This window comes from Gadus chalcogrammus, chromosome 18, assembly GCF_026213295.1.
Source record: "Gadus chalcogrammus isolate NIFS_2021 chromosome 18, NIFS_Gcha_1.0, whole genome shotgun sequence".
NCBI classification, from domain to species: Eukaryota; Metazoa; Chordata; class Actinopteri; order Gadiformes; family Gadidae; genus Gadus; species Gadus chalcogrammus.
Window position 1 is genome coordinate 13,152,677 of NC_079429.1, and position 13,934 is coordinate 13,166,610.

The 13,934-nt window shown below is 41.2% G+C and overlaps 2 protein-coding genes across 2 annotated transcripts; one reads left to right on the top strand and one right to left on the bottom strand.

Annotated features, from left to right (window-relative positions):
• Window positions 1-1,046: 1,046 nt before the first annotated feature.
• LOC130370958 (5'(3')-deoxyribonucleotidase, mitochondrial-like) lies at window positions 1,047-5,410 on the bottom strand. Its single transcript, XM_056576530.1, has 5 exons — window positions 4,543-5,410; window positions 4,198-4,298; window positions 3,387-3,447; window positions 3,099-3,213; window positions 1,047-2,591 (listed from the first exon to the last, which is right to left on the bottom strand). Exons 1-5 carry the CDS (start codon window positions 4,825-4,827, stop codon window positions 2,452-2,454), a joined length of 702 nt encoding a protein of 233 aa, XP_056432505.1. The 5' UTR covers window positions 4,828-5,410; the 3' UTR covers window positions 1,047-2,451.
• A 216-nt stretch (window positions 5,411-5,626) lies between these two features.
• cops3 (COP9 signalosome subunit 3) lies at window positions 5,627-13,702 on the top strand. Its single transcript, XM_056576529.1, has 12 exons — window positions 5,627-5,820; window positions 6,558-6,687; window positions 7,565-7,677; window positions 8,466-8,515; window positions 9,028-9,120; window positions 9,510-9,689; window positions 10,081-10,221; window positions 10,943-11,116; window positions 11,644-11,730; window positions 12,120-12,233; window positions 12,334-12,414; window positions 12,893-13,702. Exons 1-12 carry the CDS (start codon window positions 5,766-5,768, stop codon window positions 12,944-12,946), a joined length of 1,272 nt encoding a protein of 423 aa, XP_056432504.1. The 5' UTR covers window positions 5,627-5,765; the 3' UTR covers window positions 12,947-13,702.
• Window positions 13,703-13,934: the final 232 nt, after the last annotated feature.

Consider the following 13,934-nt stretch of genomic DNA (forward strand, 5'->3'; position numbering starts at 1 on the left):
CCAAATTCATAGGTAATATGTCTCATATCGGAAACTTTGGTTGAATTTTATTTTGAAACTTTATTTTCAAACCAATCCAAAATCATATGTAATATGTCTCATATTGGAATGTTTGGTTGGCTTTTATTTTGAAAGTAAATACCACAACGGCCGTACACTTCCTTTGATAGTATTGTCTTTTTGTATGTACCCGACGAATGCTTTTATTTGAAACTAGTTCTGAGACGCTATTACCGTAATGGCTAGTATATACAGGTACGGCAAAAAACTGAGTCGGCTGGCTTGACCGCCGATCTTGATGAGTCGGTTGGCTTGACCGCAGTCCTTGCTTGCTTTAATGCACATACATATTTTATTCCGGTGGCTGATAATATGCAATTATAATATTGTCTTTAGTGAGTTTTTAAAATATTTCTAAAAGTTCATTACAAACTATCCTGTGCTGCAACTCCCAGGCTCTTATGAGAGTCTCAAAACATATCCTACTCTGACTCTGCCCGGCTCGGCCTGGCCTAACGAGCTTGGTAGCTAGCAACACAACTGTTTGCTAGCGTTGAGGAGCGTCATGCCTACCGCACCAAGGCAAAAGATTTTTAAAGGACAAAGTAAAAAAATAATAAAGCAAGTGATCACTGAGCAGAGAATAGGCATGATGTTGATAATCCTTGGCCTATGGTTTTTAGTGTCTCATAAAGACCAACAGTAACAGGAGGCCTGTTATGTCATATGGTTGTCAGAGATTCTGAACTTTAGTTTTGCACCAGCAGCAGTCAGGATTTTTTAATAAGCACGGTTTTCGACTGCTACTTTGTTATTTTGATTTAAATATTTTATAGTTTGTATGTAAAGGCTTCCAGTTTCCCTTCTGGGGTTTAATAGTCTTTTTTGAATAGAATAGTTGTAACTGCTTAAAGAAAAGCAACAGCGACCCCCACATGAATACCCTTGATAAACAATTGTTTATGAACTTGTGGGTTAGTTGCAGTTACAACTAACCAAGTTGCATTGTTTGATATTTCAGAAAAAGTCTAACTCTAGAATTGCATACAAAAAACAAAGAACAGAAGTTGAATGATTGAAGACCACTTTATTGACCTGTTTGCATGGTTGTGATGGTCTTACCCAAACATCAAGAAGCTCTCACTGTGTGTCACAGGGAAGGATATTGCAAATTTGGTTGTTCTTAGCACCAGAAAGCAGGAGACATTCATTGTATGTAAAATTAAAATTAAAATTAAAGGTAAAACACAATAGGCAGCACCCTGTGGTTGATGCAAGCAGGCCCTGGTTCAGCCGCACGGGAACCTTCAAACAGCTACGGAAACAAATCGCATGGAACTACACACACCAACAGGCGTTTGTTTCCTAAATGGTATGGTGTAAGTAACCCTACCCCTGCTTTGATGCACATTACAGTGTGACGTGCGATAACTAGATCGCAAGAGGAAAAACCAAGAGGATTGAATGGAGAACAGATTATGACGGTAACGAGGAGCATTGTTGTAACAGTTGTAAAATAGAGCACAGCTTTTACTCTTTACAGAACCAAGTGAAACAAAATAAATACCAGGGTCTAGCATATGCTATCAGTTTAGCTGAACAAATACAGTATGTGACCCTGAAAATATGCCCCTGAAAAATACAGTTTGAAAGATTTACATTAAAATCAAAACACATTAAAAAGGTGCCGACATGCATTATAGGTCCATTCGCAAAGATTCATATTTCAAAGCAAAACCAATAATAAAAGAAGATAAAAAGTTGAGTGCACACACAAAACTGTGATACTGAAAGAAGTAATTTGAGTTGATAACCTTGCCACAAACATATTAGGCTAGTTCCAGAAGGTAGGTTAATCATATTAAAAGGAGACACATACGTACGTACATACATATGGTTATGTCCATAATTCTGTCCAAACCTCTGTTTACTATTAACTCATGTAAAATATGCGATGCTAAAGTGTAAATGTGTATGAGCGAGTACTGGGATATTAAATATTTTTTTGTTTTGTATGGCAAAACGTGCATGCCCTCAACAAATGGATTAAAATAAGTAAAATACATTCTGACAATTTGATCCTTGCATTGAAACACTTTGGACCATGCCGGTTTAAGTATTGAATTGCCATCACATCAATCTTTCCTTCATTGTTTTTGCTTCACCTTGTGGTGGATGATTGAAATGTAGTGGTGGAGAACAACAACAGCGATCTCGTGTCATTCCACATTATTATTAACCTGACCTACAATTTGTTGTTATGATGCAACAGTAAACAGGAAGTAATCATGAGTGCACGACTGGTGGCAACTAGTACTGGTGCTATTGTTCACTGCCTCTTGCTGTCTGGGATAGGGTTAGGGTTAACTTCTAGCACTGGTGCTGGCCCCTCACTGCCTCTTGCTGTCCAGGAAAGGGTTAGGGTGAGCTATTAGTACTGGTGCTACCTCCTCACTGCCTCTTGCTGTCCAGGATTGCCCTCCAGTCGTCCGCCCAGGAGAGGAGGCGGCGCTGGTCGGGGCTCAGGGCGTGGTGCTTGTTGTGGCAGGCGGTGAACAGGACGTGTTCCCACACCGGCCCCGTCTCCACACCTGTTGGGAGCAGGAAGGCATTTTTGAGGAGTGTATTAATAGCCAGACTATAAATATGGCTCACCTTTGTCCTGCTATTAATCACCCTCCCTGCCAAACATCTGTCTTTACCCGCCCGCGACTCATGAGGAGATGATCCATTTGTGCATTCAGCTTCATCCTGTTCTCATCCTCCTCCCTGCCAGACCTTAGTTTCCAACCCAAATGGGGTGGGAATAAAAGTATCGCAGCCCAACGACCGATCCCCGACAGACTCCCACAGACACCCCCCCCCCCCCCCCCCCCCAGCAAACCAGCTCAAAAACAAACAAAACTTTACATTGTACAATTAAAGCAGAAATGTAATCAAAGTGTGTGAGAGCATTTTAAATTGACATTAAAACAACCAACGTGGCACAAATACAAAGAAATTAAGTCGTACGGTCAACCTCAATAAACTCGCCAGCCAAGAGTGGTAGAAATGTAAATGCAAAAATGTACATGCGTATTGACAATATACACACTCACCAACGATGTCTGGCCTGTCATCTATCAGCAGATCTGCGGCCACAACAGTTTTGTCTGTGGTAAGGATGACATGCTCCAGAAAGTCTGGGCCTAAATGCCTCTCCACCCACGCGTACTGGATGGGACGGACGGGGACACACACCACATTTATATGTTTAAGTATGTATGTTTTTTTCTAAATAATTTGCTACAGCAGTAACCTACCTAGCTACTCAACAACCTATAAATTAGATATATTTTAAGGGTTGTAGGTATTGAAACTTTAGTGACATTATTCTTAGAGCTTACCTTCTCGTATGGGCAGTGATGGTAATGTTTAATGGGACTGGTGCATAGAAAGACATCTGTGCTGGGGAGAAAAATGGGAGCAAACAAGATTCGTTATTAAAATGAAATATATTATTAAAAGTATTATCATTATTGTTGTTGACAACAATGTCAGCAGTGTAATTACCTTCATAGAGACCATTCTAAAAGATTCCTGCCGGAATTTGACAAATAAATGTGTCTAAGGTGTATACTATTATTGATAGGATAAGGATATATAATTCTTTAATAAATATCATAGCCTGTAGGGAGGGAGGGAGGGGTCATAGACTGTATAGGCGATTTACAAGGTGAAATGCATAGCAGTGTCAAAGGCCACATGGGTCTCCAGCAGTCCTGCCCTACAGGGGCTGTTTCCCCCCCCACCTTGTCCCTATCTTAAGAATGACCATTCCCCCCAAGCCTGACCGGATACCATCCCCACACAAAGAAAACTAAAACTATATGTAAACTGCTTTTACTTACTTTGTAATATTAACATTTATGTTCACATTTTGAATAACTTCGTTAGACATATAGGTAAAGCCAATCTTTTACGACATGTTCACTTGGATGTTACCTTCTAGGGTGTTGAATCCAAGCTCTTGGTTCAAACCCCAATGGCCATAGTCTACTCAACTGTATTGGCAACTATTTAGGCAAGCAGCCCAGCTCCTATACTGCCTATTTATAGCATGCATCTACAACATTGTGTGCATGTTGCTTTGGAGGAAAGTCTGAACATAATAATGACTATAATACTGTACATATATAGGCTGCGCATGTGACCTACTTCTCCATCTTGGCCATCTCCTTGACAGCCCCCAGCCCACCAGGCAGCGGGTCCAGCTCTATGAAGAAGTCCTTGGACTCCCAGATACTAATGGCCTTCTCCTATAAAACACATTCTTATCAACCACAAGTGTACTATGGACCCTCAGTGGAAGTAACCAGATGTGCTCGAATACATACATGAGTATGAATATTGTAAGCAGGCCTATAAATAATGCAATTGATCGCATGGACTAACATTTGACACAATACTTATTGACATTACAAAAAGCTTTCCCCAAGGCAATTTACGACATATCCAATGGTATTTAGGTTTAACCGGTAAGGGGCTGTCATGGTGACTTACACACAGGTCACTCCTCAGTTGTCCGTATTGCGACGAAACCCAAAAGCCCCGTCGGTCCTCTAACGTGATGTAGGGCTCGTCGGGGTACTTGGCGCGGTACTTCTTCAGGAAGCCCCCCTCGAAGTCCGCCAAAACCCCGTCCATGTCAACAAGAACGCGCAGTCTCTTACCACCAGATGAGCTCGACGACATGTTTGCGGAAATCCACTTGAACGGATTATTGCTAAGGAGTGACAGCGTCCGCCTGCCAAGCGCTATCCGCTGCACAATGAGAAGCGCTGGCATTGTTGTGCACAGTTTTCTCGTTCGGTATCTAGCAATTTACCAAACCAGTAAACCCTCTGACTGGGATGCAAGGCTGGATACAAAACAGTATTGCACCACGATTGTGGTGCAAGATGAACAAAATGTCTGGATTGCGTTATTATTTGTGGTGGCATTCCACACAGTCTAGTACCAATACTGCTTTCTGGACGTAGGGCTGTTGTGGTCCCCCCGTTCGCTGGGAGGCTAGCAGGTTATTGAGCTGCAGGTCAAGAAGGCTTTGCCCCATTTCACATTGGGCATGGACTTCGCTTCTAAGAAAAAAAAGTAAAAGAAAAATTGTATAACTCTAATGCAAAGTCCCTTGCTCAGATTTAACTAACCATGTACACGTGTTCTACAATGCGACTGGATAGTGTATTACGTAGTACAACCAGAGCCGGATAAAGGGAACTCCACATAAGGACAAATTGTACAATCCGGTTGAAGTGAAGACGTTGTAACTAAACGAGAGCATTGACCCTTTCGAGACCTCAACCATCGCCGGGTCTGAAAATACATCCGGAGCAGACTGATCATCTCGGTCGTACACTATCTTTGGAATCCTACCACTCCTTCGTCACTTCCGGTGTGTTTTATTTATATTTACGTCTTGGGAAATATCCCATTTGCACGCTGTATGTCAAACATATAATATGTATTATTTACAATGGATTTTATTAGAAATGTGTTTGGATTGATTATGATAATGTAGAGAACCACACAAAATAAAATATTCTCTTTAAGAATCCTACTATCGATTGGTAAATCTCGTTGTATCTTGTGCTCTTTCGACAATCTCGCGATATATCATTCATCAGTGGCGGCTGTGTGCCACCCTGCCTCAGTCCGGACGGAGTTATTTCTGACATTTGAATGAAAAGCAGTGCGTATTACCTCCATTTTGGACTGATGAAATAATGGCTTCAGCTTTGGAGCAGTTTGTGAACAATGTGCGGCAGCTGTCTGCTCAAGGTACAGTGGACTAAACTGATACGAGTTTTCCATATCAGCCTTAACTCTCAGCTAGCTAGCGCGCATATGCTAACCAATGCCTTGTCGATAGCTGGACAGATCCTTCTTTTGCTTTATCATGTAAACACATATTGTAAATAACCTTTCCATGCAACAATACTTAACCAAAGTAGCTCGAGTTGGTACGTTTTTGTACCTGCGCGCCCGAGATACGTTAAAACCCCACAGCTAAGTTGATAATAGCTTAAAATCGCACTTTTGGTTATTGATGTAAGAAATATTTCCAGGGACTGTCTACTTGTAGTCCCGCCATGGTCGGACGTGATTGGCTGAAAGGACAGATCAAGTGATATAATTGGACTGAAGTCTCTTTCGTCAACCTAGATGTTTCGCTAATGTGTTCAAGGCCTTGACAGTAGCCCTCACCGTGCGATTTTATGACGGTAGTCCGCTAGTATAAGGCAGTGCCAAAATTATTCTGTCAGGATTTATTCATCGATAAGTTTCAAACATTTTTTGTGAAACAAAAAATGATCTTGATAATAAAGTCTTAGTTAGACGTTAAATGCAAAAGGGCTCGAACGGTCTACAATGAACATTCTGTTATTGGGATTCTACAAATGTAATCATACTAGTGAAGAGTATGTATTTTAATAAAAGCACCACGTCGTAGTAACTTTGAACTTTGACAATGACTTGTTTTGATTCAAAACTGTCCTTCTTATTTTGCCCTCTAGGCCAGATGACTCAACTATGCGAGTTGATCAACAAGAGCGGGGAGCTACTGGCCAAGAACCTGTCCCACCTGGACACGGTACTGGGGGCTTTGGACATCCAGGACCACTCCCTGGGAGTGCTGGCTGTGCTGTGAGTTAAGAGATACTTTTATCAATGTCTGACTTGCTCGCATTCATTTCGCATTTGGAATTATTTGATGTATTGGATACATAGGGGATGGATCAGGAATCTTTGACGTAGCTCCCATTCAAATAAATAAAAGCTACACACATTACTACATGGTCACATTAAAACATAAATACACACTATCAACTTAAAGCAGACTTAAAAATGAAAACCGTACAATGTGTTTTAAATTATGTTGTCATGCTACAGATAGGCTAGGGGATCCATTAAACTATCCTTTCGTTTCGCCCCCAAACAGGGATTAGTCTAGAAAAGCAATAGGATATAAGTAATAAATGCATGCTTCAATTCCAATGTCTATGATGGATCATCAGGAAAGAGAGTAGGGGTTGTGTTTTTTTCTTGACAGTCTGTGCTTTGTGTCCCTTCAGGATCCAACTTATTTAAGTCTGTTTAATTTTTGGAATTTCATAATTTTGTATAAATATGTTTTAGAGTAATTGAACGTCATGCTATGCTTTCTTGGTTAGTTTGTAATCCAGGGTGTGTTTCCACGTCAAATAGTGACACAGTTTACTAGCCAATTAAATCTCCATTTACTGTGCGCTATGAATTCGGAATTCCTTTGAGGTAGGAAGTGTTAACCGTTGTAGACTCCTGTTCAGATTTCATTTATTAAATGTGTCAAATGTGAATACAGCTGTTGTGTCTAGCCAAATTTTGTTTGATTTGATGGGAATGTATATCTTGTGACATAGATGTCTATTTGCAGATAACTTGTACCCTTTTTGCCTTTTAACCATTCTTCCTTCTTTTTGGATGCTGGCCAGTGACATTTCATCCTTTATAATGTTTGTGTTTTCTTGACTTGCTTCTGTAGATTTGTGAAGTTCTCCATGCCAAACATCCCTGATTTTGAGACGCTCTTCTCCCAAGTTCAGCTCTTCATCAGTACCTGCAATGGAGAACACGTCAGATATGCAACAGACACTTGTAGGTCACCTACCCATAAAAGCTTAGATCGTACTCTATTAGTCTCATAGGGGAAAATTGGCATTCCTGTTCCCAAAACTATGAATATGTCACCGTTGAGGTAAAAGCTAAATTGTCCAGCTAGATGCTATACAAGCACTGATGTCGAATGAAAGTTAGGAGACTACAACAGCCTCCTGTCAATTTAGAGGAGTACAATTTACGTAATGTCACTATTAGGTATTTTTGCACGCAGCAGACCGATGTAGGATCTTCAAAACACTTGCGTAAGTGTTTTTGAAGCATACTTGATTCAGGACATAATGGGATCATACCAAGGGCTTTTTCGGCTGGGAATCAAGACCCCATGCCACAACAATTTCCCAACCCTAAATTGAATGTTTCTCTTGTAAAAGGAACTATCTTTACCACAGCCCTATCTTGTGGCGAAGCAGTACTGTAATTATCGATTCATGAACATAATCCTGTTAAGATGTATCCACAGAGTCACTCACTGTAATTAATACTGGTTAATACCTGCCCCTCGTTCAAATGTAAGGACAGTCAGTTTGAGACAGAGCACTCACCTAACCTGACCCCAGAGGTTACCATGGTCAAATAATGCTTCTGAAATTCCTTTGCTGGTGTTGATGTTGTGTTACCCTTGCAACTACGGTTATTTTAACTTCAGTAGAATCTCTCTGGGAAGTTGTTGCTCATTAAAAAAAAAAGCTCATTATTCAGTTGCTGGTGTTGCCAGTTATGTTGAATTACTTAGATTTATTCTCCCTTTGATTCTTCTCTTCCAGTTGCTGGTCTTTGCCACCAGTTAACAAATGCCCTAGTAGAACGGAAACAGGTAAGCCTGCATGGACTAATGGAGAGCCTATGTGTGGATACAGAACCAATATATCTTTACATAATGTACAGCTTTTCTATACATACTTGCATGCTACATGTATGAATATTGAATACCTTTTGCCATCTATTGTATTTGTTAATCTACATAATTCAACCTAACAAATTTGTTTGACATAGTAGCATTTGTTTTAAAGTTGTTGTTGGTAAAGAAGAACATTTGTGCTTCTTTAAAATAGTCAGGCTCCAGACTGACTCAAGTGATGGCTGTATGACGTTTTATAGACAATGAAATCTGGCGATTGTCACACGTTTGTGTTGAAATCCTCCAGCTTTACTCTAGGGAGGGTTATTTCTGCCAGACATTTCGTCTTCTTTTCCCTCTTCCTTAAAACTTGTCACACATTTCTAAGTGGACTACTGCCTAAGTCTTGGTAGACTCTGCATGTTGTAGTCATCATCAATCACTTGAAGCCTCTCTAAGAACAAGTTGTGACCTCCTCTTCCTCACAGCCGCTGAGGGGCGTGGTAGTCCTGAAACAGGCAATAGACAAAATGCAGATGAACACAAACCAACTTACCTCCGTCCACGCTGACCTGTGCCAGGTACGTTGACAACACTGTGTTCAATGCCACTATGATATTTTTTATTATGCTTTGGTCCTCTATTTTTCTTCTCCTATTATGTTTATATTGCCCTTCTTTTTTTTTAAGTTCCTCTCAATGGCCTACTTGGAAGAACTGAAATTGTTTTTGATGCCTATTTTGTGTCCTTACACAAACGAAACGGCACAAATGTTTCTATGATCTGCTAAAGGACCTCTGAGATTTGTTTGTGTTTGTGTGCGAGAAAATAAATAAATGTTGATGATTTCAGTCTATGTTCACCTAAATCTCAGCTCGTCGGCCATTGAGACTTATGCTATGTATCTCAAGTGTGTTATGTTGGACTATTAAAATGCTAACATATTCCCTATCTATGTGTCTCTCTGAAGCTGTGCTTGTTGGCAAAGTGTTTCAAGCCTGTGCTCCCCTTCCTGGAGCTGGACATGATGGACATCTGCAAGGAGAACGGGGCCTACGACGCAAAGCACTTTCTATGTTACTACTACTACGGTGGCATGATCTACACAGGGCTGAAAAACTTTGAAAGAGCACTGTATTTTTATGAACAGGTACCCATCTCTTTTGGACGTTCACTCTATATACCTGCCTGTAAACTTTTATCCCAAAACGTTGTTTCTGTAGACTGTGGTGGAACAAATGCACGCTGCAACAGAGTCAACTTTGCTAATGTAGCCGTGGCTACTTTTCCTCATTCAGAAGAATATAAACCAAAAGAAGCAGAGTTTCAACTCTGCTCTTAAAAGAAAGTCATGCAAAACAATGGCGTGTTAATTATGTACAGAATGTTTAGGTCCAGCCACCACAAGGCTTTTTGAAGTTGCAGACACAGAATCATTTGCGGTATCTCCCACGACCCTAATTGTTGTTTTTTGCACACGTATTATGTCCTTGTAGTGTTTGTCTCATCCGTTTTGCGACTCTCCCCTACCTCCCGTCCAGGCGATTACCACTCCCGCCATGGCTGTCAGCCATATCATGCTGGAGGCTTACAAGAAGTACATCCTGGTCTCCCTCATCCTGCATGGGAAAGTACAGCAGCTCCCCAAATACACCTCTCAGATCGTCGGCCGGTTCATCAAGGTGTGTACGGATTGATGGACGAAGAATAGATGGATTCATCATTTAGATTTATCAATTGATTCGTTTTTTCAGTTATTGCATGATTTAGATGTTGTTGTTTTATATACGTTTATAAAACTATATGTTGTGTCATTGTGACTGTGAACATATAAGGGCTCTAGTCAACCGAAGCTAATCTTGGTTGACTGAAATTCCACTCTGTTTTGGAGGTGCTGTTTGGAGTAAGTTAGGGGGTTTCAGATCCAATCTTGGTCCAACTCAGTTATGACGCAGCCCTTAATATATATAAAGCGGGTTGCAGAACAGACACCCGCTTTATATTGTGTTCTAGAAAGACGACGCAGGTCGGAAGGCTTGATTCTAGGTCTTGTTGTGTTTAATTGAATAAGTCCCAATGGAGGCTGCTGGGAGCCAAGGCGCCCCTGGGACGTTCACAATTGGTGTGTTCTCAATTTCTTTGTAGCCAGCCAGTTACATTTTTTTTGCCAGATTAAGAATCCATCTTTCTCATCCCTTATGTTGTTTGGTTGGATTTCCAATATAGACAGGAATACATGTTCATAAATCACGACTTACTCAAGAACAAAATTGGACATCAACAAAAATAGGTTATGAAATTATACTGAAAAAAAAAATCCAATAACCTGACCAATCAAAGGTGGACAACATGTGCTTCAATTCATGTGGATCTCCTAAAGCCTCCCTGCCCTCTGTGTCCTAGCCTCTGAGCAACGCGTACCACGAGCTAGCCCAGGTCTACGCCACCAACAACCCCGCAGAGCTGCGGAATCTGGTCAGCAAACACGGCGAGACGTTCACCAGAGACAACAACACGGGCCTGGTCAAACAGTGCCTCTCCTCCGTCTACAAGAAGAACATCCAGAGGCTTACCAAGGTGTTTGTCTTGTTATTGAATACCTGGGATTTTGCTTTTGTGCCCAAATATGTCCTCGCCTGGAGACCATCCTGACCACGTGAGCTTGACTTGTGTTTCGCTACACGAATCGGTCTGGACCTCTAGCCGTCTACATCGATATCCAGAACTAATGATGAAATCGGGGGCCAATCAGGCAGGGACTCGGGCAGGCCGCCGCTGGCAAAACATTAATGGCGTCTCTCACAGCCATTATTGCAGAAATTGACTTGATTCATTCAACTATTGAACAAGAACCAACGTATGTACTAGAAGAGTTTCTCGGTGGAAAATACCTTTTCGCCTTTCAGAACAGCACACCTTGATGGTGTCGCATGTTTTGTTATTCTGTGGGCGCCTAGAGTTCAAGACTGAAACGAGTAATCTTGAGAATTTGAGGTCAGGTGTGCAGGATGGTCTCCTGGCTACATTCTGCTTAATGTACTCGTGAATTTGAAACCAAAAAAATAAGCAACATTCTTTGGGGTTCTTCTATCTGGTATCCGCAGACCTTCCTGACGCTGTCCTTACAAGACATGGCGAGTCGAGTGCAGCTGTCAGGTCCCCAGGAGGCAGAGAAATACGTCTTGCACATGGTGAGTAGAGCACTTATGTAACACACATTTACTACACATCTCGTACGTATTGACATAATTTTATTGCAATAACACCTGAAGGGCATAAACACTCTTCATACACTACACAAGCAATGCTTTTTACAGTATATAAATCAGGTTGGGTACTGTCTACTACTAGTAGTACTTACTTATGTTTACCATACTTGAATATTCTCTTGAATTTCCTTTCTGGGATAAATAATTTATCTACCTATAGTTTACTAGTGTAGAACAGTAAATGTTATACCATATAGGAGAATATCCCAAAATACTGCCCATCACTAATAATTGTGTTTGTCAGGAGCTTGAGAGAGCTACTGTTTGTTGTATCTAATCAATGTGTCTTCCTTGGGTTCCTTTGCATGAAGATTGAAGACGGGGAGATCTATGCCAGCATTAACCAGAAGGATGGCATGGTTTGCTTCCACGACAACCCTGAAAAATATAACAATCCGGCAATGCTTCACAAAATCGACCAAGAGGTAAAGGGACTCAATTTCCTCATCCCTTTTTAAATCAATGTAATCTAATGTAAATTACTTCGCTGCTGGGAACGAGACATGATTGCTATTTCCTCCCCAGATGCTGAAGTGCATAGAGCTGGATGAGAAGCTAAAGTCGATGGATCAAGAAATCACAGTAAATCCACAGTTTGTCCAAAAGGTGGGTAAAAAGTTGGTAAACGTCATTGTTATTGTAAGATTTTAGTTCTAAATTCACCCCTCTCATACTAACTATTCACGCATCCAACCACCCACCCTAACCATTTTAGGGGTTTAGAGTGAATGCATCCTATGAGGACAACAAATTCTAACAAAAGTTACAAAATAAATAACCTTCAAACAAGAATACATGGTGGAGGGAGCATTCATATCAAACATAAACCAGTATAGCATTAACCAAATCCCAGTTTAGAAAAAAATGGAAAAAGACTAACATACAAATTCCAACACCCTAGAGTTTCCTATATCTTCTGTCCTGTCACCCATAGACACCTTTTTCCTATCAAACTGCCCACCTGTTGAAATACACCCACCCAAGGAGTCAAAGACGGCACATGGAGCTGAACCCTAACCCCTAACCTCTGACCCTAACCCCCAAACTGACCCTAACCCCAGACCTCTGCTTGTCCCCTTTCCAGAGCATGGGTTCGCAGGAGGACGACGTGGGAAGCAAAACGTCTAGTTACTCCTGAGGGGGCCCGCGGCGGTCCTAGAACGGCCTCTCCAGGATGAGTCAGCTTTTTTAATAAAAGAGGATAATTCTATCGCGTATGGACATGGGTCAAGGAATATCGAATGTGTGGACTGGTGATGATGATGGGGGTGATTTGTTTAGTGTTTCTTCAAAATGTCTCCAGGATAATACGAGGTCCTTACCCGAAGAAAAATAGATTACACTTCTTTGTCAGTGTTTTTATTTATCAATGTTTCAGGCCACTGCTGCATTAACATATACCACAAACAATAAAAACTGGACTTATTTGTTCAAAAGTATAACGTGTGAATAATCACTGTTTTGGGATTTGTTTTCTGCATGAGGGCCATACCAGAGGGCATTACATAATTTGTTTTGCCGATAACTCCATGGCTTACATAGATACAATCGTTTTATCCAACTGTTCCCCATGTTATCCCTTGTTGTGGTCAGATTTGAGATATCAGCACTGTATAAAAATGTATGATATCAGCGTTCACACGGGCGTGGAATGGAATGGAATTAAGCGAAGTGGTCAATGGTCACCCTGCCGCAACAGTAGGCATGCTTAAGGTTGTTTCCACTAGAGGTCGCCAGCCCACTGTACAGTTTATTCTTTTGCGCCGATGTTACTACCTAAAGTGTAGTTGAACCGACGAAATTACCCAACTGTCATGTTATTTGAGAGCTTGAGCTTTGCGATTGTGAATCTCTTATAATAAATTGTTGAACTAATTGCCTCAGAGTTGTATGCTTTTGTAAAACTGCTATTAACGGTCAATTGGCATATTTGGTTTAAATATTGGTGCTAATTTTACGTCGGCATTCACGGCAATCCTAATTATTCTCCAGCCAATGAGCGTTCTCCGGCAGGCGGATGTGGCTTGCAGAGGAAATCAGCCAATCCCTGTTCAGTATCCAAAAGAACGGTCAGGTCTTCGCCACTAATTGGCACACGCGACATGTCAATCATGTTCCACAACATC

Bases quoted from the DNA above. Each gene is read 5' to 3' on its own strand.
- LOC130370958 (XM_056576530.1), bottom strand. From the start codon at position 4,827: ATGCCAGCGCTTCTCATTGTGCAGCGGATAGCGCTTGGCAGGCGGACG. The intron at 3,448-4,197 runs GTAGGTCACATG...TTTTCTCCCCAG, and splicing joins GAGATGGCCAAGATGGAGAA to CACAGATGTCTTTCTATGCA. The intron at 2,592-3,098 runs GTGAGTGTGTAT...TGCTCCCAACAG, and splicing joins TGACAGGCCAGACATCGTTG to GTGTGGAGACGGGGCCGGTG.
- cops3 (XM_056576529.1), top strand. From the start codon at position 5,766: ATGGCTTCAGCTTTGGAGCAGTTTGTGAACAATGTGCGGCAGCTGTCT. The intron at 9,121-9,509 runs GTACGTTGACAA...GTCTCTCTGAAG, and splicing joins TCCACGCTGACCTGTGCCAG to CTGTGCTTGTTGGCAAAGTG. The intron at 12,234-12,333 runs GTAAAGGGACTC...TTTCCTCCCCAG, and splicing joins TTCACAAAATCGACCAAGAG to ATGCTGAAGTGCATAGAGCT.